Source organism: Bombina bombina, chromosome 8, assembly GCF_027579735.1.
Source record: "Bombina bombina isolate aBomBom1 chromosome 8, aBomBom1.pri, whole genome shotgun sequence".
Taxonomy (NCBI): domain Eukaryota; kingdom Metazoa; phylum Chordata; class Amphibia; order Anura; family Bombinatoridae; genus Bombina; species Bombina bombina.
In genome coordinates, this window is record NC_069506.1 from 186,548,548 (window position 1) to 186,575,677 (window position 27,130).

General features: G+C 40.3%; 1 protein-coding gene across 1 annotated transcript in view; it reads right to left on the reverse strand.

Annotated features, from left to right (window-relative positions):
• Nucleotides 1-26,886, reverse strand: part of LOC128638672 (circularly permutated Ras protein 1) — a 184,251-nt gene extending 157,365 nt beyond the window's left edge. The window contains exons 1-2 of the mRNA XM_053690786.1: nt 26,800-26,886; nt 22,693-22,875 (exon numbers count right to left, since the gene is read on the reverse strand). Of these exons, the coding sequence (XP_053546761.1) occupies nt 22,693-22,818 (126 nt within the window). The 5' untranslated portion in view covers nt 22,819-22,875; nt 26,800-26,886. The remainder of the gene's footprint in view (nt 1-22,692; nt 22,876-26,799) is intronic.
• Nucleotides 26,887-27,130: the final 244 nt, after the last annotated feature.

The following is a 27,130-nucleotide window of genomic DNA, read 5'->3' on the forward strand; positions in this document are numbered from 1 at the left end:
TTAGGTTTTTTTTCAGCCGGCTCAGCCCCATTGTTTCCTATGGGGAAATCGTGCACGAGCAAGTTTTACCAGCTTACCGCTACCGTAAGCAACGTTGGTATTGAGGTGAGATGTGGAGCTAAATTTTGCTCTACGCTCACCTTTTTGCGGCTAACGCCGGGTTTAAAAAAAAAACGTAATACCAGCGTCGTCTTAAGGTAGCGTAAAAAAAAAAAGCTTGTTAGCAACGCACCCCTGTTACCTCAAAACTCATAATCTCGGTGATATTATTAATAGACTACACAGGCCTATGGAACCTACCTGTGACTACAAATTACACTTACAAATCACAGCTATACTTAAACTACTGCGATAGAGACTACCTTTGATTTAAAATATTAAATATATTTAACAATCACCATACATTACCAGATAACCAATATGAGAGTTTCACATTTCCAGATATCTCTATTGTCATATATTTTAAGGGAGATATTGAACAATCTGAAGGTTAATAGTAGGTCCAATTTGTTTACTCTTGCGGTATAAAGAGGGTCCCAAACGTTTATCTCACCAAGATTGTATATCCAAGGCAGTAAGTTTAACCAGGCAAAGGTCAGGCTCAATCAGTCACAAGTCAAAGTAAGTAGCATCAGCCCCTTTCACCTTCTGTGCTAAGAGTTTTATCTCTCATAAACTCCTTCCCATTTCTTGTATCATTCAATAGAATCTGGATATGCCCTTTGAGCCGGAGCTCACCTCTCATAGATTACTGGGAATTGCCACTTTGTAATTCAATCTCCCTTTGATTGAATTTCTCTGGCTGTAATTCTCACATTGAACACCGGGGGCACAATAGGCAATGGAATGTAGTTTCATTAGAAAAATATAATTTATGCTTACCTGATAAATTTATTTCTCTTGTAGTGTATCCAGTCCACGGATCATCCATTACTTATGGGATATTCTTCTTCCCAACAGGAAGTTGCAAGAGGATCACCCAAGCAGAGCTGCTATATAGCTCCTCCCCTCACATGTCATATCCAGTCATTCGACCGAAACAAGACAAGAAAGGAGAAACCATAGGGTGCAGGGGTGACTGTAGTTTAATTAAAATTTAGACCTGCATTAAAAGGACAGGGCGGGCCGTGGACTGGATACACTACAAGAGAAATAAATTTATCAGGTAAGCATAAATTATGTTTTCTCTTGTTAAGTGTATCCAGTCCACGGATCATCCATTACTTATGGGATACCAATACCAAAGCTAAAGTACACGGATGATGGGAGGGACAAGGCAGGTACTTAAACGGAAGTGACCACTGCCTGTAAAAAAACCTTTTCTCCCAAAAATAGCCTCCGAAGAAGCAAAGTATCAAATTTGTAAAATTTGAAAAAGTATGAGGAGCAGACCAAGACTCCGTCTCGTAAATCTGTTCAACAGAAGCCTCCTTCTAAAAAGGCCCAAGTGAAAACCACAGCTCTAGTAGAATGAGCTGTAATCCCTTCAGAAGACTGCTGTCCAGCAGTCTCATAAGCTAAATGAATTATGCTTTTTTACCAAAAAGACAGAGAGGTTGCTGAAGTCTTTTGACCTCTCCTCTGTCCAGAATAGACAACAAACAAGGTGAATGTTTGATGAAAATCTGAAGTAGCTTGTAAGTAAAACTTTAAAGCACGAGTCACGACCAAATTGTGTAATAGACGTTCCTTCTTTGAAGAAGGATTAGGATACAAGAACGGAACAACAATCTATTGAGTGATATTCTTGTTAGATACCACCTTAGGTAAAAACCCAGGTTGGTACGCAGGACTACCTTATCCGTACGGAAGACCAAATAAGGAGAATCACATTGTAATGCAGATAACTCGGAGACTCTACGAGCCGAGGAAATAGCTACCAAGAAGGAACTTTCCAAGATAAAAGTTTGATATCTATGGAATGAAAAAAGTTCAAACGGAACTCCTTGAAGAACCTTAAGAACCAGGTTTAAGCTTCATGGCGGAGCAACAGTTTTAAACACAGGCTTGGTTCTCACCAAAGCCTGACCAAAAGCCTGAACGTCTAGAATACCTGCCAGACACTTGAGCAAAAGAATAGACAGTAAAAATCTGTCCTTTTAAGGAACTAGCTGACAACCCTTTCTCAAAATCATCTTGGAGAAAAGATAATATCCTGGGAATCCAGACTTTACTCCATGAGTAACCCTTGGATTCATAACAATAAGATATTTACACCCTATCTATGTTAAATTTTCCTAGAGACAGGTTTTCATGCCTGTATTAAGGTATCAATGACTGACTCGGAGAAGCCATGCTTTGATAACATCAAACGTTCAGTCTCCAGGCAGTCCAACTCAGATTAGTTAAATTTAGATGGTTGAAAGGACCCTGAGGTAGAGGGTCCTGTCTCAGAAGCAGAGACCGTGGTGGAAAGGATGACATGTCCACCAGATCTGCATATCAGGTCCTGCGTGGCCACGCAGGCGCTGTCAAAAAAACACCAAGCACTCTCCTGCTTGATCTTGTGCAAACACCTCCGGAGGGAATTCCAACTCCCCCGGATAAAAAGTCTGACGACTTAGAAAATCCGTCTCCCAGTTCTCAACACCTGGGATAAGTATAGCTGATAGACAAGAGTGAGTCTCTGTCCAGTGAATTATTTCAAGACTTCTAACATCGCTAGGGAACTTTGTTCCCCCTTGATGGTTGATGTAAGCCACAGTCGTGATATTGTCCGACTGAAATATGATGTACCTCAGAGTTGCTAACTGAGGCCAAGCCTGAAGAGCATTGAATATCGCTCTCAGTTCCAGAATATTTATTGGAAGGAGTGTCTCCTCCTGAGTCCACGATCCCTGAGCCTTCAGGGAGTTCCAGACTGCACCCCAACCTAGAAGGCTGGCATCTGTTCCCTAGGAGGGAAACCCTTGAGATTGGGGATAGAGAACTCTTTCCTTGTTCACTTTCCCCCCATGCGATCTCAGAAATGTCAGTACTACGTCTGTATGAGACTTGGGAACTTGGATGTTTGACGCCTGTATCAGGATGTCGTCTAAATAAGGGGCCATTTTTATGCCCCGCGGCCTAAGGACCGCCAAAGCGACCCCAGAACCTCCATAAAGATTCTTGGGGCTGTAGTTAACCCAAAGGAAAGAACTACAAACTGGTAATGCCTGTCTAGAAAGGCAAACATGAAAAAACGATGGTGATCTTTATGCATCGTAATGTGGGGATAAGCATCCTTCAAATCCATTGTAGTCCTCTAATGACTCTCCTGGATCATAGTTAAGATGGTACGAATAGTTTCCAACTTAAATGATGGAATTCTAAGGAATTTGTCTAAGATCTTTAGATCCAAAATAGATCTGAAGGTTCCCTCTCCTTGGGAACCACAAACAGATTTGAGTAAAAATTCTATCCCTGTTCCTCCCCTGGAACTGGATGGGTCTCGTACACAGTGTAAGAATGCCTCTTTCTTTATTCGGTTTGCAGATAATTGTGAAAGGTGAAATCTCCCCTTTTTTGGGGGGAAAAGCTTTGAAAACCAGAAGATATCTCTGGGATATAATTTCCAATGCCCAGGGATCCTAGGCCTCCCTCTCTCTCCCACGCCTGGGCGAAAAATGAAAGTCTGCCCCCTACAGGATCCGTTACCGGATAGGGAGCCGTTATACATGCTGTCTTAGAGGCAGCAGCAGGCTCCTTGGCCTGCTTATCTTTGTTCCAGGTCCGGTTGTCACCAGACCGTCTTGGACTGAGCAAAAGTTCTCTCTTGATTTGCCTCAGAGGAAATTGATGCCACGCCTGCCTTGAAGTTTCGAAAGGCACGAAAATTAGACTTTCTGGCCCTTGATTTGGACCTGTCCTGAGGAAGGACATTACCTCTTCCTCCAGTGATATTAGCAATAATCTCCTTCAAACCAAGGCCGAATAGGGTCTGCCCCTTGAAGGGAAGTAAGTAGCTTATTTAGTAAAGTCACGACAGCTGACCATAATATAAGCCATAGCGCTGTGCACGCCAGCATAGTAAAAACAGAATTCTTAGCCGTTAGTTTAGACAAAAAAAACAATGCATCAGAAACAAAGGAATTGGCTAGCTTAAGTGCTCTAAGCTTGTCAAGTATTCATCCAATGGAGTCGGTACCTGTAAAGCCTCATCCAGAGACTTAAACCAGAACGCCGCAGCAGCAGTGACAAAAGCAATGCATGCAAGGGGCTGCAGGATAAAACCTTGTTGAATAAACATTTTCCTAAGGTAACCTTCTAATTTTTTTATCCATTGGATCTAAAAAGGCACAACTGTCCTCGACAGGATAAGTGGTACGTTAGCTAGAGTAGAAAATCTTCTCTCCACCTTAGGAACTGTCTGCCATAAGTCCCGTGTGGTGGCAACTATTAGAAACATTTTTCTAAAAATAGGAGGGGAAGAGAACGGCACACCTGGTCTATCCCATTCCTAATTAATAATTTTAGTAAATCTCTTTAGGTATTGGAAAAACATCAGTACACACCGGCACTGCATAGTATTTATCCAGTCTACACAATTTCTCTGGCACTGCGATTGTACACAGTCAATCAGAGCAGCTAAAACCTCCCTGAGCAACAAGTGGAGGTTCTCAAGCATACATTTTAAATCTAGAAATATCAGAATCAGGTTAAATCATCTTCCCTGAGTCAAAAATATCACCCACAGACCGAAGCTCCCCAGCTTCTGCATATTATGAGGCAGTATCAGATATGGTTCTTAAAGCGTCTGTATGCTCTGTAACTACCCCCAGAGCTATCTTGCTTTCCTTTAATTTCAGGTAGTCTGACTAATACCGCTGCCAGTGTATTATTCACAACCTTTGCCATGTCTTGTAAAATAAACGCTATGGGCGCCCTTTATGTACTTGGCGCCATTTGAGCGTGAGTCCCTGAAGCGGGAGTCGAAGGATCTGACACGTGGGGAGAGTTAGTCGGCATAACTTCCCCCTCGACAGAATCCTCTGGTAAAATAAACGCTATGGGCGCCCTTGATGTACTTGGTGCCATTTGAGCGTGAGTCCCTAAAGCGGGAGTCAAAGGGTCTGACACGTGGGGAGAGTTAGTCGGCATAAATTCTCCCTCGACAGAATCCTCTGGTGATAATGTTTTTAAAGACAAAAAATTATCTTTATTGTTTAACATGAAATCAGTACATCTGGTACACATTCTAATATGGGGTTCCACCATGGCTTTTAAACATAATGAACACAGAGCTTCCTCTATGTCAGACATGTTAGAACAGACTAATAATGAGACTAGTAAGCTTGGAAAACACTTTAAATCAGGTTAACAAGCAATATAAAAAACGTTACTGTGCCTTTAAGAGAAACAAATTTAGTAAAAATTTGAAAAACAGTATATGTAATAAGGTAACAGAGCATTGCACCCACTTGCAAATGGATGATTAACCTCTTAATGCAAAAAAACAGATAAAAAAAAAACAAAAAAAAAAACAACATAGACGTTTTTAAACAGACACAACAAAACTGCCACAGCTGAGCTGTGGATTACCTTCCCTATAAACGATTTTGGAAGTCTTTTTAGCCCTATAGAGATGTCCTGTAGTAATCATGGGACTGCTGAGGGAATCTGGATGATTCATTTTGTAATCTTAACTGCGCAAAAAAGCGCTAAATTAGGCCCCTCCCACTCATATTACAACAGTGGGAAGCCTCAGTTAACTGTTTCTATGCAGAATTTAAGCCAGCCATGTGGAAAAATTAGGCCCCAATAAGTTTTATCACCAAACATATGTCAAAAAACGATTAAACATGCCAGCAAACGCTTTAAAACACATTTTTATAAGAGTATGTATCTCTATTAATCAGCCTGATACCAGTCGCTTTCACTGCATTTAAGGCTATACTAACATTACAGTTTTATCACCAATGTACGTTAAAAAACGATTAAACATGCCAGCAAACGTTTTAAAACACATTTTTATGAGACTATGTATCTCTATTAATAAGCCTTATACCAGTCGCTATCACTGCATTGAAGGCTTTACTTACATTACTTCGGTATCAGCAGTATTTTCTTAGTCAATTCCATTCCTTAGAAAAATATTTTACTGCACATACCTTATTTTCAGGAAAAACTGCACGCCATTCCCCCTCTGAAGTACCTCACTCCTCAGAATGTGTGAGAACAGCAAATGGATCTTAGTTACTTCTGCTAAGATCATAGAAAAACGCAGGCAGATTCTTCTTCCAAATACTGCCTGAGATAAACAGCACACTCCGGTGCCATTTAAAAATAACAAACTTTTGATTGAAGAAATAAACTAAGTATAAAACACCACAGTCCTCTCCCGACCTCCATCTATGTTGAGAGTTGCAAGAGAATGACTGGATATGACATGTGAGGGGAGGAGCTATATAGCAGCTCTGCTTGGGTGATCCTCTTGCAACTTCCTGTTGGGAAGGAGAATATCCCATAAGTAATGGATGATCCGTGGACTGGATACACTTAACAAGAGAAATACTATATACAAAAAAATATATTTTCTCATATATTTTTTAAAGTGTTCATTTAATACACATATTTTCGTGCTCAATAAACTATTTGGTCAATTTGATATGGTATTATTTAATTTAACTGAGCATGTATATTTCAATACCAGACATGGGGTATGCCGATATCTCTCAAACATATATGTTTATAGTAAACATAATATGAATATACCTATCTGACGTATGCTTCCATACAATTCTACTTATAATATCTTAAGAGATGTACTTAAAAATCATGTTTCCATATTCCATACGTACCTGCACTTAGAATTCTGTTGGAACAAATATCACTATTGATAAATATATATTTATATTATTTCACTTTAATATTGAGTGCATAAAACTATATGATACAATTCATAGCACAAATTACATAGGCATTGCCCATTTCAGAATATAGAACCTTTTATACATCCTAAATATCATTTGTCAATCAAATGTCTGAAAAACGAAGACAAATATTGTTGAGCATATATTTTAAATAGGGCAATACAGCTGCTCATGTAATACATTGCACATCTGTGGATATCACTTCATATTTAATATATTATATAAACCTTAGACACATCTACCACGTGCTTTAAATATACATTTATACAATACTGAGGTACAAATGAAACATCTGAACAATTATAATATGTTATTTAAAATCCCAATCTGCTTTCACATGCCTGTAAATGCTTCCTCTAGATAGTATATTGTGTATTGGGACTTGAAAGGACTTGGTGATCTACCATTTAATTACCATATACATGTTAATTTCTTTCATGTAATTGGCAAGAGTCCATGAGCTTGCGACGTATGGGATATACAATCCTACCAGGAGGGGCAAAGTTTCCCAAACCTCAAAATGCCTATAAATACACCCCTCACCACACCCACAATTCAGTTTTACAAACTTTGCCTCCTATGGAGGTGGTGAAGTAAGTTTGTGCTTGATTTTCGTCTGTGATATGCGCTTCTCAGCATTTTAAAGCCCGATTCCTCTCAGAGTACAGTGAATGTCAGAGGGACGTGAAGGGAGTATCACCTATTCAATTCAATGGTTTTCCTCTCGGGAAATCTTTTCATAGGTTCTCTGTTATTGGTCATAGAGAATCATCTCCTACCTCCCTTTTCAGATCGACGATATACTCACATATTCCATTACCTCTACTGATAACTGTTTCAGTACTGGTTTGGCTATCTGCTATATGTGGATGGGTGTTTTTCGGTAAGTATGTTTTTATTTCTTAAAGACACTCTCGGCTATGGTTTGACACTTTATGTATTAATGTAAAGTTCTAAATATATGTATTGTACTTATATTTGCCATGAGTCAGGTTTATGTACAGGGGCGGACTGAGACCAACCAGGGCCCCCGGGCAAAAGTGTGGCAGGGCCCCCCATCCCCTTTTTGCTCCACCTAACTACCTCTGCCCCTCCTCTACCATATTGCCCCTCCCACCTCCCTTGCCCCTCCCACCTCATATGCCCCTCCCCCACCATGTTTTTAATTGCCATATAATGAGACAATTTTTTTCCTTAAATATTTTTACTAAGAACTAAATATTGTAATTTAACAAGTGCTTATGCAAAAAAAATCCCCATACCTATATGCACTACAATATGGAGCAGAAAGTAATGAGGGGCAGACAAGGGGGTAAAATCACTTGTTACTGGCAGCTAAAGAGGTAAAATCATTCATTTGTATTCGTATATTTCCTTTCAATAAGAGATACATGATCCTATAAGATAAAACTATCTTCATTTTAACTGAAACCAGAGGAGGTTTAGAGAAATCAATTTTAAAAGGGAGAGTAAAGTCAAAATTTAACTTTAAAGGGACATGAAACCCAAAACATTTCTTTCATGATTTAAGTAGAACATACAATTTTAAACAACTTTCCAGTTTACTTCTATCATCAAATTTGCTTAATTCTCTTGGTATCATTTGTTGAAGGAGCAGCAATGCACTACTGGTTTCTAACTGAACATATGGGTGAGCCAATGACAATTAAGGTTCTCTGTCACACACACAGCCCCCTCCCCAGTTCCTTATATACAGATATATATTATAGAGGTTCCCTTTGTTACACACACAGGCCACTCCCCAATACTTATATAATGATATATATTATAGAGGTTCCCTTTGTTACAAACACAGACCCTTCCCCAGTACTTATATACAGATGTATACAGAGGTTCCATTTGTCACACACACAGCCCCCTCCCCAGTAGGGAATCAAAGAAAGTATAACAGACAATAAAAATACATTTAAGATCATAATTAGATAATACTAACCAGCTACCACCAGCCAAGCCAATATATAACAAGTGAAGCAATACTGAATAAATAAAGCAAGCAGACTGCAATCCAATATTTTACTAATTACTTACATTGACTAATCTATTAATTTGAACTTAAAGCAAATGCCTCACTTGACTCATACTACCCAGTTATATGGTAATAATTATTAGAGCTTAAAGGGTCATGAAACCCAAACATTTTCTTTCATGCTTGAGAAAGAGCATGCCATTTTAAACAACTTTCTAATTTACTTCTATTATCTATTTTGCTTCATTCTCTTGATATACTTTGCTGAAAAGCATATCTAGATAGGCTTAGTAGCTGCTGATTGGTGGCTGCACATAAATGTCTCATGTGATTGGCTCACCCATGTGCATTGCTATTTCTTCAGCAGAGGATATCTAAAGAATGAAGCAAATTAAATAGAAGTAAATGAGAATATTGTTTAAAATTGTATTCTCTACCTGAATCATGAAATAATTTTTTTGGGTATAGTGTCCCTTTAAGTCAATCTTTATTGTTTGGCTGCTTTGCATAAGTAAATGCTTGGTCATTGCCCCCAAGAGCAATATAAATGGAGGAAGGTGGTATTAAGCAGGCCCTCACCTGTTTAGCAGTGATCACACTAAAAAAGCATTCCATACAGACAGTTTTCAATGTAAAATGCAGAGAGCATGTATAAAGAGCATGCAGTGGGAGCAAAACTAGTAGTTTTGCAGAAAGAGACCTTGCACAGCTAGAGAACCTACAAACTTATTTTTTGTGTACAGAGTATCTATGAGAAACAATGCTTGTACAGCAAAAGCGAATCAATACTTTTTTTATACATAGAGAAAAACAGAATTTATGTTTACCTGATAAATTACTTTCTCCAACGGTGTGTCCGGTCCACGGCGTCATCCTTACTTGTGGGATATTCTCTTCCCCAACAGGAAATGGCAAAGAGCCCAGCAAAGCTGGTCACATGATCCCTCCTAGGCTCCGCCTACCCCAGTCATTCGACCGACGTTAAGGAGGAATATTTGCATAGGAGAAACCATATGGTACCGTGGTGACTGTAGTTAAAGAAAATAAATTATCAGACCTGATTAAAAAAACCAGGGCGGGCCGTGGACCGGACACACCGTTGGAGAAAGTAATTTATCAGGTAAACATAAATTCTGTTTTCTCCAACATAGGTGTGTCCGGTCCACGGCGTCATCCTTACTTGTGGGAACCAATACCAAAGCTTTAGGACACGGATGAAGGGAGGGAGCAAATCAGGTCACCTAAATGGAAGGCACCACGGCTTGCAAAACCTTTCTCCCAAAAATAGCCTCAGAAGAAGCAAAAGTATCAAACTTGTAAAATTTGGTAAAAGTGTGCAGTGAAGACCAAGTCGCTGCCCTACATATCTGATCAACAGAAGCCTCGTTCTTGAAGGCCCATGTGGAAGCCACAGCCCTAGTGGAATGAGCTGAGATTCTTTCGGGAGGCTGCCGTCCGGCAGTCTCGTAAGCCAATCTGATGATGCTTTTAATCCAAAAAGAGAGAGAGGTAGAAGTTGCTTTTTGACCTCTCCTTTTACCGGAATAAACAACAAACAAGGAAGATGTTTGTCTAAAATCCTTTGTAGCATCTAAATAGAATTTTAGAGCGCGAACAACATCCAAATTGTGCAACAAACGTTCCTTCTTTGAAACTGGTTTCGGACACAGAGAAGGTACGATAATCTCCTGGTTAATGTTTTTGTTAGAAACAACTTTTGGAAGAAAACCAGGTTTAGTACGTAAAACCACCTTATCTGCATGGAACACCAGATAAGGAGGAGAACACTGCAGAGCAGATAATTCTGAAACTCTTCTAGCAGAAGAAATTGCAACTAAAAACAAAACTTTCCAAGATAATAACTTAATATCAACGGAATGCAAGGGTTCAAACGGAACCCCCTGAAGAACTGAAAGAACTAAATTGAGACTCCAAGGAGGAGTCAAAGGTTTGTAAACAGGCTTAATTCTAACCAGAGCCTGAACAAAGACTTGAACATCTGGCACAGCGGCCAGCTTTTTGTGAAGTAACACAGACAAGGCAGAAATCTGTCCCTTCAGGGAACTTGCAGATAATCCTTTTTCCAATCCTTCTTGAAGGAAGGATAGAATCCTAGGAATCTTAACCTTGTCCCAAGGGAATCCTTTAGATTCACACCAACAGATATATTTTTTCCAAATTTTGTGGTAAATCTTTCTAGTTACAGGCTTTCTGGCCTGAACAAGAGTATCGATAACAGAATCTGAGAACCCTCGCTTCGATAAGATCAAGCGTTCAATCTCCAAGCAGTCAGCTGGAGTGAAACCAGATTCGGATGTTCGAACGGACCCTGAACAAGAAGGTCTCGTCTCAAAGGTAGCTTCCAAGGTGGAGCCGATGACATATTCACCAGATCTGCATACCAAGTCCTGCGTGGCCACGCAGGAGCTATCAAGATCACCGACGCCCTCTCCTGATTGATCCTGGCTACCAGCCTGGGGATGAGAGGAAACGGCGGGAACACATAAGCTAGTTTGAAGGTCCAAGGTGCTACTAGTGCATCCACTAGAGCCGCCTTGGGATCCCTGGATCTGGACCCGTAGCAAGGAACTTTGAAGTTCTGACGAGAGGCCATCAGATCCATGTCTGGAATGCCCCACAGCTGAGTGACTTGGGCAAAGATTTCCGGGTGGAGTTCCCACTCCCCCGGATGCAATGTCTGACGACTCAGAAAATCCGCTTCCCAATTTTCCACTCCTGGGATGTGGATAGCAGACAGGTGGCAGGAGTGAGACTCCGCCCATAGAATGATTTTGGTCACTTCTTCCATCGCCAGGGAACTCCTTGTTCCCCCCTGATGGTTGATGTACGCAACAGTTGTCATGTTGTCTGATTGAAACCGTATGAACTTGGCCCTCGCTAGCTGAGGCCAAGCCTTGAGAGCATTGAATATCGCTCTCAGTTCCAGAATATTTATCGGTAACAGAGATTCTTCCCGAGACCAAAGACCCTGAGACGGAATGAAGTATCCGACAAGAGTCTAGAAGTTTTGTTTTTCTGGCCTCTGTCAGAAAAATCCTCATTTCTAAGGAGTCTATTATTGTTCCCAAGAAGGGAACCCTTGTTGACGGAGATAGAGAACTCTTTTCCACGTTCACTTTCCATCCGTGAGATCTGAGAAAGGCCAGGACAATGTCCGTGTGAGCCTTTGCTTGAGGAAGGGACGACGCTTGAATCAGAATGTCGTCCAAGTAAGGTACTACAGCAATGCCCCTTGGTCTTAGCACAGCTAGAAGGGACCCTAGTACCTTTGTGAAAATCCTTGGAGCAGTGGCTAATCCGAAAGGAAGCGCCACGAACTGGTAATGTTTGTCCAGGAATGCGAACCTCAGGAACCGATGATGTTCCTTGTGGATAGGAATTTGTAGATACGCATCCTTTAAATCCACCGTGGTCATGAATTGACCTTCCTGGATGGAAGGAAGAATAGTTCGAATTGTTTCCATCTTGAACGATGGAACCTTGAGAAACTTGTTTAAGATCTTGAGATCTAAGATTGGTCTGAACGTTCCCTCTTTTTTGGGAACTATGAACAGATTGGAGTAGAACCCCATCCCTTGTTCTCTTAATGGAACAGGATGAATCACTCCCATTTTTAACAGGTCTTCTACACAATGTAAGAATGCCTGTCTTTTTATGTGGTCTGAAGACAACTGAGACCTGTGGAACCTCCCCCTTTGGGGAAGTCCCTTGAATTCCAGAAGATAACCTTGGGAGACTATTTCTAGCGCCCAAGGATCCAGAACATCTCTTGCCCAAGCCTGAGCGAAGAGAGAGAGTCTGCCCCCCACCAGATCCGGTCCCGGATCGGGGGCCAACATTTCATGCTGTCTTGGTAGCAGTGGCAGGTTTCTTGGCCTGCTTACCCTTGTTCCAGCCTTGCATTGGTCTCCAAGCTGGCTTGGCTTGAGAAGTATTACCCTCTTGCTTAGAGGACGTAGCACTTTGGGCTGGTCCGTTTCTACGAAAGGGACGAAAATTAGGTTTATTTTTTGCCTTGAAAGGCCGATCCTGAGGAAGGGCGTGGCCCTTACCCCCAGTGATATCAGAGATAATCTCTTTCAAGTCAGGGCCAAACAGCGTTTTCCCCTTGAAAGGAATGTTAAGTAGCTTGTTCTTGGAAGACGCATCAGCCGACCAAGATTTCAACCAAAGCGCTCTGCGCGCCACAATAGCAAACCCAGAATTCTTAGCCGCTAACCTAGCCAATTGCAAAGTGGCGTCTAGGGTGAAAGAATTAGCCAATTTGAGAGCATTGATTCTGTCCATAATCTCCTCATAAGGAGGAGAATCACTATCGACCGCCTTTATCAGCTCATCGAACCAGAAACATGCGGCTGTAGCGACAGGGACAATGCATGAAATTGGTTGTAGAAGGTAACCCTGCTGAACAAACATCTTTTTAAGCAAACCTTCTAATTTTTTATCCATAGGATCTTTGAAAGCACAACTATCCTCTATGGGTATAGTGGTGCGTTTGTTTAAAGTGGAAACCGCTCCCTCGACCTTGGGGACTGTCTGCCATAAGTCCTTTCTGGGGTCGACCATAGGAAACAATTTTTTAAATATGGGGGGAGGGACGAAAGGAATACCGGGCCTTTCCCATTCTTTATTAACAATGTCCGCCACCCGCTTGGGTATAGGAAAAGCTTCTGGTAGCCCCGGCACCTCTAGGAACTTGTCCATTTTACATAGTTTCTCTGGGATGACCAACTTGTCACAATCATCCAGAGTGGATAATACCTCCTTAAGCAGAATGCGGAGATGTTCCAACTTAAATTTAAATGCAATCACATCAGGTTCAGCTTGTTGAGAAATGTTCCCTGAATCAGTAATTTCTCCCTCAGACAAAACCTCCCTGGCCCCATTAGACTGGGTTAGGGGCCCTTCAGAAATATTATTATCAGCGTCATCATGCTCTTCAGTATCTAAAACAGAGCAGTCGCGCTTACGCTGATAAGTGTTCATTTTGGCTAAAATGTTTTTGACAGAATTATCCATTACAGCCGTTAATTGTTGCATAGTAAGGAGTATTGGCGCGCTAGATGTACTAGGGGCCTCCTGAGTGGGCAAGACTCGTGTAGACGAAGGAGGGAATGATGCAGTACCATGCTTACTCCCCTCACTTGAGGAATCATCTTGGGCATCATTGTCATTGTCACATAAATCACATTTATTTAAATGAATAGGAATTCTGGCTTCCCCACATTCAGAACACAGTCTATCTGGTAGTTCAGACATGTTAAACAGGCATAAACTTGATAACAAAGTACAAAAAACGTTTTAAAATAAAACCGTTACTGTCACTTTAAATTTTAAACTGAACACACTTTATTACTGCAATTGCGAAAAAACATGAAGGAATTGTTCAAAATTCACCATATTTTCACCACAGTGTCTTAAAGCCTTAAAAGTATTGCACACCAAATTTGGAAGCTTTAACCCTTAAAATAACGGAACCGGAGCCGTTTTGAACTTTAACCCCTTTACAGTCCCTGGTATCTGCTTTGCTGAGACCCAACCAAGCCCCAAGGGGAATACGATACCAAATGACGCCTTCAGAAAGTCTTTTCTAAGTATCAGAGCTCCTCTCACATGCGACTGCATGCCATGCCTCTCAAAAACAAGTGCGCAACACCGGCGCGAAAATGAGTCTCTGCCTATGCTTTGGGAAAGCCCCTAAAGAATAAGGTGTCTAAAACAGTGCCTGCCGATATTATTATATCAAAATACCCAGATAAAATGATTCCTCAAGGCTAAATATGTGTTAATAATGAATCGATTTAGTTAAACACTAAAAAACTCTAAGCCATCTCCGTGGAGATGTTGCCTGTACAACGGCAAAGAGAATGACTGGGGTAGGCGGAGCCTAGGAGGGATCATGTGACCAGCTTTGCTGGGCTCTTTGCCATTTCCTGTTGGGGAAGAGAATATCCCACAAGTAAGGATGACGCCGTGGACCGGACACACCTATGTTGGAGAAATCTGTGTTTTTTGCCACAGGGAATAGATGCTCATGCTTTACAGATACACATATATATATAAGAATGTTTTTTTATTAAAATGTTTGGTCTGCAAATTCTTTAAGACAATCTGATGTCTCCCTTGCAACTTCCTGTTAATACACACAGACATGCCATCTCAGAAAGCAAACTGGTCGCTTGCAATATACAAACAAAACCTTCATTTAAGACAGCCAGTATGCCTAATGAAAATATGAAAAAGACCTGAACCTCATAAACCCAGTACTACTGGCCGACCACATTATAACAGAACAAACAGTGTTCGCTCCTAATGAGTAAACCGCACCAGCCAACCGGGTGCTGCCGGATGCAGATGTGACTGCTGAGTCTGTTGCGCGCCACTTCACTGATCACAGGCGACAGCGAACACTTTGCATTGGTGGCAGTGGTGTGTGTGAGTGACGTGTCCCTCCCATAATAATTAAAGTTATAGTTATAACTTATAGATTCTCCCAGGACCGAGTCCAAACACAGACAGAGTGAACATTACATATCTAGTAATCCTAACAGGCAGTCACCAGGCTCAGCAGCACAATTAAGGGTATCATGAAACATATTGCTGCTTAGTGCTTACTTGCCTCCGGTAGCCGGCTCTCGAGTCTGAGCTTCACTTACCTTACCCGAGTCGTTGTCGTCGCCTCGCCTGACTCAGTCCTCCTCCTTCACCACACGTGGCTACGCTGCTGCAGTGCCGCGTCCTCAAAATTGGCACAGTTAAAATTGTGTGCGCACGCCGTGTGGGTGGAGCTCAGTAAGCAGCTGAGCCAGGTGAAAAAGGAAGTAGGCCAGCGGCAGCAGCTTAACGCACACTAAGTCACAGTGAACTTCGTGAAGTCACACACTAACACTTGAGTCCCTCAACTCCACCACCGCAACACGCACATGTGAGAGGGCCCCCCTGCTGCCCCCACCCACATAAAAAAAAAAACAAAGACCAAAAAAAAATACATTTATATAAGATGTTTCATATTGTGGTTTTTGTTGTGACCATGTACAAAATACACACTGTGGTGGTGTTGGCAGAAGATGACCAGCACAATGTTATATTATAATATGTTTTTAGTTATATTAATGTTTATGTTTTTGTTCTTTGGAGTCACGGGATGCCCCACACGTACGCAGAGCTCATCAATTATAGGTGAATCGCTAAGAGGTTGGGAGAGGTCTCATCAGAGGGAGAACAAGGTACCCCTAGAATACTCAACTACTGGTAAGAAAAGAGTAGTGTACAATTTTATGCTTAAGAATGTCATTAGCTAGAATAACACTGCTCTTGCATAATGCGAGAGGTCTTAACACCGACATAAAAAGAAGGACTGCACTGACTAATTATAGACGACTGAAAGCTACTGTAGTTTTCCTCCAGGAAACACATTTCCTACACTCCACCATTCCCAAATACTGGGCTAGAGACTTTCCACAACAATTCCACTCTACGATAGATTCTAAAAAAAGGGGAGTCTCTATTCTTATTCATTCCTCTATACCTTTCACACACAAAGAAACTATAGCAGACAGAGATGGCAGATACCTCCTGGTGTCAGGTCAAGTGGGGGGAACAGACATAGTCTTCTGCAATGTGTACGCCCCAAATGAACAACAAGACAAATATTTTCAAAATATATCTCATCTACTAACTGACTGGTCTAGGACACGTATAGTCTTAGCAGGAGACTTTAACATAGATATACAATCACTGATGAAACACACAGCTAACCTGCAATCTAAAAAGAAGAATAGACAGAAAGGGGTAGCTAAGAACATAGGGGGGATGCTCGAGCAGCATACGCTGCAGGACACTTGGCAAGTACTTAATGGGGATGCTAGAGACATCACATTCTACTCATCGGCACACAACAGTTACTCGAAGATAGATTATGTGTATACGAGTCAGATACTGCAACCGATATTACAACATATAGAAATTCTTCCGTGTGTATGGTCAGACCATTCAATTACTAAACTATGTCTAGGGGACCTACTGGACCCAAAGAGAACAAAATCATGGACTTATGATCCGTCTTGTATTAAAAATCCGCTCGTAAAAGATAAAATTCTTAAGGATCTAGAGGAATATTGGCAGATTAATGTAGATACCACGAGTAACCCTATCATACCATGGGCGGCACATAAAGCAGTGATTAGAGGTATATTAATTAAAGAAAAGACAGCAGCCAGGAGACAGCACACCCTACTCCTGAAACAATTATACTCGGAGATTACTTCCTTAGAGAGGGCACATAGAATAACTAAATCCCAAGCCACATTGACGCAATTGCAGAACACTAAAAATAAGCTACAAACCATACTAAATGAACAATCCGTCAAAGCGGCACACAGACTGAAAACAAACTACTTTATCTTCTCAAATAAACCTGATAGATATCTAGCGAAAAAAATCAGAGACAATTATCAGGCCTTATCAATACCGAACATACAAGACTCGAAGGGACGCATGACATCCCACCCACAGGAAATTGTTGACACATTTGCTCACTTTTATAGCGACTTGTATGATGGGACTAAAGTGCAACACTGCCCTTTGACGGAAAAAGTATTTGATTCTTTTTTACATAAAGCAGACCTGAAACCAATTTCTGAGGAAGATAGGGAGGCCCTGAACGCTAAAATTACACCTGAGGAGGTACGAGCTGCCATTAAAGATCTTAAACCTAGCAAAGCCCCAGGTCCAGATGGATTCCCAGGGGAATATTATAAAGCTTTTAGAGATATACTATTGCCTCACTTGGTGGTATTTGCCAACCACATTATGGAAGGGGGAGAAATACCTATAGAACTGCTTCAGGCTAGGATAGTGGTGATCCCAAAACAGGGAAAGGACCCCCATTTTTGCGCTAATTATAGACCGATTTCCCTTATCAACCAGGACCTTAAGATAGTTACTAAAATACTAGCCAATAGACTGAAACACATCCTGCCCTCAATCATACACCCTGATCAAGTTGGATTTATCAAGGACAGGGAGGCCCCCGACAATATACGTAGAATGGTGTCGGTTATTGACTTTCTCCGGGACAGGGGGATGCCTTCTCTGATCCTATCTTTGGATGCGGAGAAGGCATTCGACCGAGTCGACTGGAAATATATGTTGAGAGTGCTGTCACTAATGGGTTTTGAGGGACGGTTTATGAAAGCTATTGAGGGATTATACTCGACACCCACGGCTCAGGTCAGAGCAATCGGACACCAGTCTGAGACTATACATATACTTAATGGTACACGACAGGGATGCCCTTTATCACCCTTAATCTTTGCGCTATGCATAGAACCCTTAGCTGCATATATACGCAATTGTCCTGATATCTGGGGACTGGAAGTAGGGAAGATACATCATAAAATTACCTTATTCGCAGACGATGTGTTGCTCACCATTACGAAACCACTCATCTCGTTGCCACACGTATATCACGCCATACAATTATTCTCCCAGATATCGGGGTATAAAATTAACGCAGACAAGTGCGAAGCACTCCCCCTATCGTTACCCAAACATACCATGAAGGCAATTGAATCAAATTTTGACTTCAAATGGGTATTAGACGGGCTCAAATACCTGGGGATAAAGCTGACTACTCACTCTTCTAAATTGTATGCCACAAATTATTTTCCCCTTTACAAAGCAATTAGGTCAGACATAGGAAGGTGGAGGAAAATGGGATTCTCCTGGTATGGAAGGCTGTCTGCTGTCAAGATGACGATCCTACCCAGAATCCTCTATCTGTTCAGGGTCCTCCCAATTAAAGTTATCAGTTCAGACTTAGAGAATCTCCAAAAAGACATACACAGATTTCTGAGGGATAATAAACACCCGAGGATCCCACACCAAATCCTGACAAGACATAGACAACTGGGGGGGGTGGGAGCTCCTAATTTGCATGATTATTATACAGCAGCTAGACTAGCGCAAAACTCAATACTTGGGAGAAGACAAAAAGATGTTCTCTGGCCTGCCTTGGAGGCTGCTATGGGGGCAATGGAGGGACCCGAGGATATCCTCTGGGGTAACATAAAGAATAAGGACCCAGAGATCTATCATAATAAATCCACAAAATTGGCCAAACAACAATGGACCAAGATACAGCGGATAGGGAAACTGATGCCCAGACAAACCCTGATAATACCACTAAAATACTTGATAAATGAGTTTATATACCATATCAAAAAATGGGAAAATAAAGGCTTATACAGGGTGGCAGATATATATTCACAAGGTAAATTACTGACCTTCACACAGCTTAGACAGAAGCTAGAACCTAATCAGATACACTGGTTCCTCTACTTGCAGATCACATCAGCTATACAAACATATATCGGTAGGGCCACAATACACAGTCAAAGAACGACTCTCGAAAATTTATGTTTAGCAATCAACAGACCCAAGAAAGCAATATCTAGATTATACATATCACTACAGGAAACTAAATACACAACTAAATCTACATTGCTACTAAATTGGGAGGAAGATATTGTAAGAGAGCATACGATTGACGACTGGAAAGATATATTTCATTACGCTAGTAAGGGCCTCATTAGTGCAGACCTCAGAGAGAATGTACTGAAGACAACCTTTAGATGGTACTTAACACCAATGAAAACATCTCATATGACATTAGGAAACTCTAGATACTGTTATAGGGGATGTAAAGTTAGGGGATCATATCTTCACATGTGGTGGGATTGCCCTAGAGTCCAAAACATTTGGAAGAAATTGTCTTTAATGCTCAGCACCCTGTTAAGCGAAAGGATCTCTCTTACACCAGCTCAGGCGCTGTTGCATGAGACACTTCCGAGACTAAACCCACATATAAACACTTTCATTCGAATCCTATGTACCACCACAAGAATAGCTATAGCTAAATATTGGAAAGACGAGGCGCCAACATGGACAGAGGTCCTCAACAGAATACAGTTGGTTTATTCGATGTACGAGACAGCAGCATTTATTCAAGACACAGGGCCTACATTCCAGAAGATCTGGTTTTACTGGATAATCAGGGAAAGTGAGGGGACAGGGTAGAGGAGAAAGGCGAGAATTTCTTGGAGGCAGACTGGTGCTGATTTGACATAGGAGACTACCCAACAAAAGGAAAATTGATGAGAGAGCTACTAATAGCCATATAAATAGGTACTAGGTTGGGGGGCACCCGTGACTCCATTAGTTTGATTTGTTGTAATACAGGAGTTATTGAATTGTGTTTATTTGTTCTATTTAGATAAATGATATTACTGAAATTATAAGAATATTACCCCCCAAGATTATATACTTCCAATATGAACTGCAATAGCCAAGGACATATAAAAGAAGTAATTGAGGGAAAAATATGAAAATGAGAGAAACCTCCATATGCTTTGAGATAGACTGCAGCAAAGGTAGTAGATTAGATTGACTGTTGATATTTTATGAATAAATGATGAAGGCCAAAGTTAGAAAGCTTCAATGGCAAACCTGCTCAAGGAATGGTCCCTAGGAGAGTACTACGAGATCCTTAGAATACAACTATGAGTAAGGTACTAGCTACTCTGCTGCTGAAAGCTCCTTATATTCTTTTTTATGAATCTTATGCTGTTTCTTTTGTCTTTCTCATTGTATGTCACATGTAATGTATCAGATGTATATGGAGGAGGTTTGTGGTTTAATAAAGAATATTTTATCTAAAAAAATACATTTATAAAAAAAAAACTGCTTCAGTATATGATCAGAATGGGGCCCCTAAGAAGCCGGGCCCTCGGGCAAGGGTCGATTTGCCCGACCTGTCAGTCCGCCCCTGTTTATGTATATTTCCTTTTGGAGACTATCAGTTTCAAAATTGGGAAAAACATATTTAGGAAGTTATTTTTCTTACCTGGGGTATAGTCTTTTCTTCAAAATTGACTGTTTTCATTAATTTCCGCGGGCAAAATTTAGGCTTACGAGGCCGCAAAATGCTAATATTTATTGTGTCATTCTTGGCATGAGAATTTTTTTGGCGCAAGGGTACGTTCGGTGATGCAAATTCGTCATTTCCCGCGTCTTAGTTCTGATTTTTCATCAAGATAAGGCAGTTTTGCAGACTTCATTTAAATGTTTACCTAAAGTTGTCAATTCTAACAACATTAATAGGGAAATTGCTGTCCCCTCTTTGTGCCCTAATCCTAAGAATTCTTTGGAGAGATCCTTACATTCTCTGGATCTTGTAAGAGCTTTGAAATATTATGTTGAAGCTACTAAAGATTTCAGGAAGACTTCTAGTCTATTTGTTGTCTTTTCTGGTTCTAGGAAAGGTCAGAAAGCTTCTGCTATTTCCTTGGCATCTTAGTTAAAGCTTTTGATTCATAAGGCTTATGTGGAGTCGGGTCAGGCCCGCCTCAGAGAATTACAGCTCATTCTACTAGATCAGTCTCCACTTTGTGGGCTTTTAAGAATGAAGCTTCAGTTGATCAGATTTGCAAAGCAGGGACTTGGTCTTCTTTGCATACATTTACTAAATTCTACTGTTTTGATGTATTTGCCTCTTCGGAAGCAGTTTTTGGTAGAAAAGTTCTTCAGGCAGTTGTTTCAGTTTGATTCCTCTGCTTATGTTTTAAGTTTTTTTCTTTTCAATTATAAGAAAAACGTATTCTTTTGGTTGTAGATTTAATTTTTCAGCGGAAAATGGCTGTTTTTATTTTATCCCTCCCTCTCTAGTGACTCTTCTGTGGAGTTCCACAACTTGGGTATTACTATCCCATACGTCACTAGCTCATGGACTCTTGCCAATTACATGAAAGAAAACATAATTTATGTAAGAACTTACCTGATAAATGAATTTCTTTCATATTGGCAACAGTCCATGAGACCCACCCTTTTTATGGTGGTTATTTTTTTTTTATAAAGCACAATTATATTTCCAGTTCCTTTTTTATGCTTTTTACTCCTTTTTCTATCACCCCACTACTTGGCTATTCATTAAACTGAATTGTGGGTGTGGTGAGGGGTGTATTTATAGGCATTTTGAGGTTTGGGAAACTTTACCCCTCCTGGTAGGATTGTATATCCCATATGTCACTAGCTCATGGACTCTTGCCAATATAAAAGAAATTCATTTATCAGGTAAGTTCTTACATAAATTATGTTTTACTATCTTCCTGAGGATTTTGAGCATTATTGAACTAAAGTACAGACCCAGCGTCTCCCTCGCCCCAGGGGTTGGTGATCTGGGGAAAATGTTTCTCAGGGTAATTTAATTTACAGATTTCAATCTGGGAAAACCACACAACAAAAACTCTATTGAACTGACCTCTTCTCTGAGTCCGTGATCAAAGATTCTTGAGATGTGACATTATCTCTATTTAAACAAATGTTTCTTTTGAACTCTCATACATCAGGTTTATTAGAAGTGTATCTTAATCAGTAAGAGGGGTCTATAATGTGTATCTGGTCACAGCAGGCAGTCTGAATAAAAATACTTTATTTCTGTGTACTGTGACAGGCTAGGCTTGTGCTGGGTATCTGAGCCTTCAGCAAAGGGAGGTCTGGATCGCCCACCTCAGTCATTGATAGAGAGAACTTTATCATTTACAGATATCAAGACATTTTTATATAACACTAAAATATTACATATATTATAGGTTGAGATATATATATATATATATATATATATATATATATCTCAATTAAATATCACTCACCAATACCCTGACATTTCTTTGGAATAGTTCATTATTGTTATTATGTTAGTGACACCATAAACATTGCAAACATAAATATTAAAATTATTAAAGTGTATTAGACATTGATATATTGAGTCCTCACCTCTGTGGTCACACTCATGCTCCCTGAGATGTCAATGCAGAATATCAAGATAGAGTCTTCAGCTAGGTTATACCCAATTGGCATTTCTGGATCCCAGATGTGAAGCTGCTCTTCACCCATGTTCATATATTTTTCTGAGTTAGTAATTGAGTTTTCAACATTACAAAAAACACAGGACCATGTCTGAAAGGTAACATACATAATTAAGTAGTAAACTATAGACATATTCATTATGCAGATGTACAACACAACCAGTAAAATTAGATGATATTATGTCCCAGTAACTAATAAAACAAATATTTGTCAACCCAACCACAAAATGATTGTTGTTGTTCTTTTTAATTTGATTGGCAGAATAGCTATATACAGTATATATATATATATATATATATACACACATACATATATATATATATACATACATACAGTGAGGGGAAAAATCATTTAATCCCCTGCTGATTTTGTACGTTTGCCCACTGACAAAGAGATGATCAGTCTAGAATTTTAATGGTAGGTTTATTTGAACAGTTAGAGATGGAATAACAACAAAAAATCCAGAAAAACGCATTTCAAAAAAGTTATAAATTGATTTGCATTTTAATGAGTGAAATAAGTATTTGATCCCTTGTCAATCAGCAAGATTTCTGGCTCCCAGGTGTCTTTTATACAGGCAACGAGCTGAGATTAGGAGCACTCTCTTAAAGGAAGTGCTCCTAATCTCAGCTTGTTACTTGTATAAAAGACACCTGTCCACAGAAACAATCAATCAATCAGATTCCAAACTCTAAACCATGGCCAAGACCAACGAGCTGTCCAAGGATGACACAGACAAGATTGTAGACCTACACAAGGCTGGAATGGGCTAAAAGACCATCGCCAAGCAGCTTGGTGAGAAGGTGACAACAGTTGGTGTGATTATTCGCAAATGGAAGAAACACAAAATAACTGTCAATCTCCCTCGGACTGGGGCTCCATGCAAGATCTCACCTCATGGAGTTTCAATGATCATGAGAACGGTGAGGAATCAGCCCAGAACTACACGGGATGATCTTGTCAATTATCTCAAGGCAGCTAGGACCATAGTCACCAAGAAAACAATTAGTAACACACTACGCCGTGAAGGACTGAAATCCTGCAGCACCCGCAAGGCCCCCCTGCTCAAGAAAGCACTTGTACAGGCCTGTCTGAGGTTTGCCAATGAACATCTGAATGATTCAGAGGAGAACTGGGTGAAAGTGTTGTTGTAAGATTAGACCAAAATCGAGCTCTTTGGCATCAACTCAACTCGCTGTGTTTTGAGGAGGAGGAATGCTGCCTATGACCCCAAGAACACCATCCCCACTGTCAAACATGGAGGTGGAAACATTATGCTTTGAGCGTGTTATTCTGATAAGGGGACAGGAACCTCCTTCCCTCAGCCAGGGCATTGAAAATGGATGGGTATTCCTGCATGACAATGACCCAACACACATGGCCAAGGCAACAAATCTCCAAAAGTCTCCAGACCTTAATCCCATAGAAAATCTGTGGAGGGAGCTTAAGATTCGAGTTGCCAAACGTCAGCCTCAAAACCTTATTGACTTGGAGAGGATCTGCAACGTGGAGTGGGACAAAATCCCTCATGAGATGTGTGCAAACCTGGTGGCCAACTACAAGAAACGTCTGACCTCTGTGATTGTCAACAAGTGTTTTGCCACCAAGTACAAAGTCATGTTTTGCAAAGGGGTCAAATACTTATTTCACTCATTAAAATGCAAATCAATTTATAACTTTTTGAAATGCGCTTTTCTGGATTTTTTGCTATTCTGTCTATCACTGTTCCAATAAACCTACCTTTAAAATTATAGACTGATCATTTCTTTGTCAGTGGGCAAACGTACAAAATCATCAGGGGATCAAATACTTTTCCCTCTCGCTGTGTACGTATGTATATATATATATATATATATATATACATACACACACACACATACAGTACATACATTTTATATATATATATATATATATATACACACAATACTGTGCAAATGGTTTAGGCTGAAAAATAAGAATTCTTTCATAAATAGAAACGTTAATAGTTTATTTTTATCAATTAACAAAATGCAAAGTGAATGTCTTGTTGCTGTGCTTAGTCTTGCCATGGTGGGGGATGACTTTTGACATTAAACTGTCTTCAGCAATCTCACCTTGTTAGCAGAGTTTGGCTGTTCCTCACCTATTCCTCCTACACAGCTGTTTCTGTTTCAGTTAATTATTGTTTCAACCTACAATTTAAATTGATGATCATTAACACCTGTTTGGTATAATTGTGACTACATGCCTACAAATTCCTGACTGCGCAAGTGTGCTTAGAAGAATTTATGCTTTTTTGAAGGCAAAGGGTGGTCACACAATTATTGATTTGATTTAGATTTCTCTTCTGTTCATTGAATTTGTTAATTGATAAAACACAAACCATTAACATTTTCTATTATATATATATATATATATATATATATATATATATATACATACACACTCACCGGCCACAATATTAGGTACACCTTGCTAGTACCAGGTTGGACCCCCTTTTGCCTTCAGAACTGCCTTAATTCTTCAAGGCATAGATTCAACAAGGTGTTGGAAACATTCCTCAGACACTTTGGTCCATATTGACATAATAGCATCATGCAGTTGCTACAGATTTGTCGGCTGCACATCCATGATGCGAATCTCCTGTTCCACCACATCCCAAATGTGCTCTATTGGATTGAGATCTGGTTACTGTGGAGGCCATTTGAGTACAGTGAACTCATCATCATGTTCAAGAAACCAGTTTGAGATGATTTGATCTTTGTTACATGGTGCATTATCCTGCTGGAAGTAGCCATCAGAAGATGGGTACACTGTAGTCATAAAGGGATGATGGTCAGCAACAATACTCAGGTACGCCGTGACGTTTAAACAATGCTCAATCGGTAATAAGGGGCCCAAAGTGTGCCAAGAAAATATCCCCCACACCATTACACCACCACCACCAGCCTGAACCGTTAATGCAGGATGGATCCATGCTTTTATGTTGTTTACGCCAAATTCTGACCCTACCATCTGAATAACGCAGCTGAAATCGAGACTCATCAGACAAGGCAAGGTTTTTCCAGTCTTCTATTGTTCAATTTTGGTAAGCCTGTGCAAATTGTAGCCTCAGTTTCCTGTTCTAAGCTGACAGGAGTGGCACCCGGTGTGGTCTTCTGCTGCTGTAGCCCATCTGCTTCAAGGTTCGACGTGTTGTGTGTTCAGAGATGGTATTCTGCATACCTTGGTTGTAAAGAGTGGTTATTTGAGTTACTGTTGCCTTTCTATCATCCCGAACCAGTCTGCCCATTCTCCTCTGACATCAACAAGGCATTGTCGGCCACACAACTGCCACTCACTCAATATTTTCTCTTTTTCGGACCATTCTCTGTAGACCCTAGAGATGGTTGTGTGTGAAAATCCCAGTAGATCAGCAGTTTATGAAATACTCAGACCAGCCCGTCTGGCACCAACAACCATGCCACGTTCAAAGTCACTTAAATCTCCTTAATTCCCCATTCTGATGCTCGGCTTGAACTTCAGCAAGTCGTCTTTGCCACGTCTAGATGCCTAAATGCATTGAGTTGCTGCCATGTGATTGACTGATTAGCAATTTGTGTTACCAAGCAATTGAACAGGTGTACTTAAAGGGACACTCAGGTTTTATTACATTTTCATGATTCAGATACAGCATGTAATTGTAAACAACTTTGCAATTTGCTTCCATTAAAAAAAAATGTGCACAGTCTTTTATATTTACACTTTTTTTGAGTCACCAGCTCCTACTGAGCATGTGCAAGAACTCAGACTATACGTGTATGCATTTGTGATTGGCTGATTGCTATCACATGGTACAGGGGGAGTGGAAATATACATAACTTTGAAATGTGTTAGAAAAGAATCTACTACTCATTTGAAATTCAGAGTAAATGCTATTGTATTGTCTTGTTATCTTGCATTTGTTGATTATGCAAATCTGCTGTGTTTACTGGTCCTTTAATAAAGTGGCCAGTGAGTGTATATTCTGGGTTATCATGTTATGGTTTAATTTACCTTGCTTTCTGAGATACTGTTGAGGTCTGATAAGGCAGCTGAGCAGCTTTTACACAACGCTGGATTTTCCTGACTTAAATTATCTGTGAAAAGTACAAAAACCCAATAAATATTTAGAGTACGGGAGTTTGTAATGAGTTACATTGCATTCTAAACATTGTCGTATTGCTGAAATGTTACATCTTTAGCCTCTAGTATGTTAGCCAATTGGCTAGGATGTCTATAGCCTCCCATTGGGGTGAATGAAACTTTCAATCATACAAACTGTTTTTTTTCATGACTCCTTTCTTAGTTAATACAATAACCAATTTGCTTAGAAATAAACAGAGCA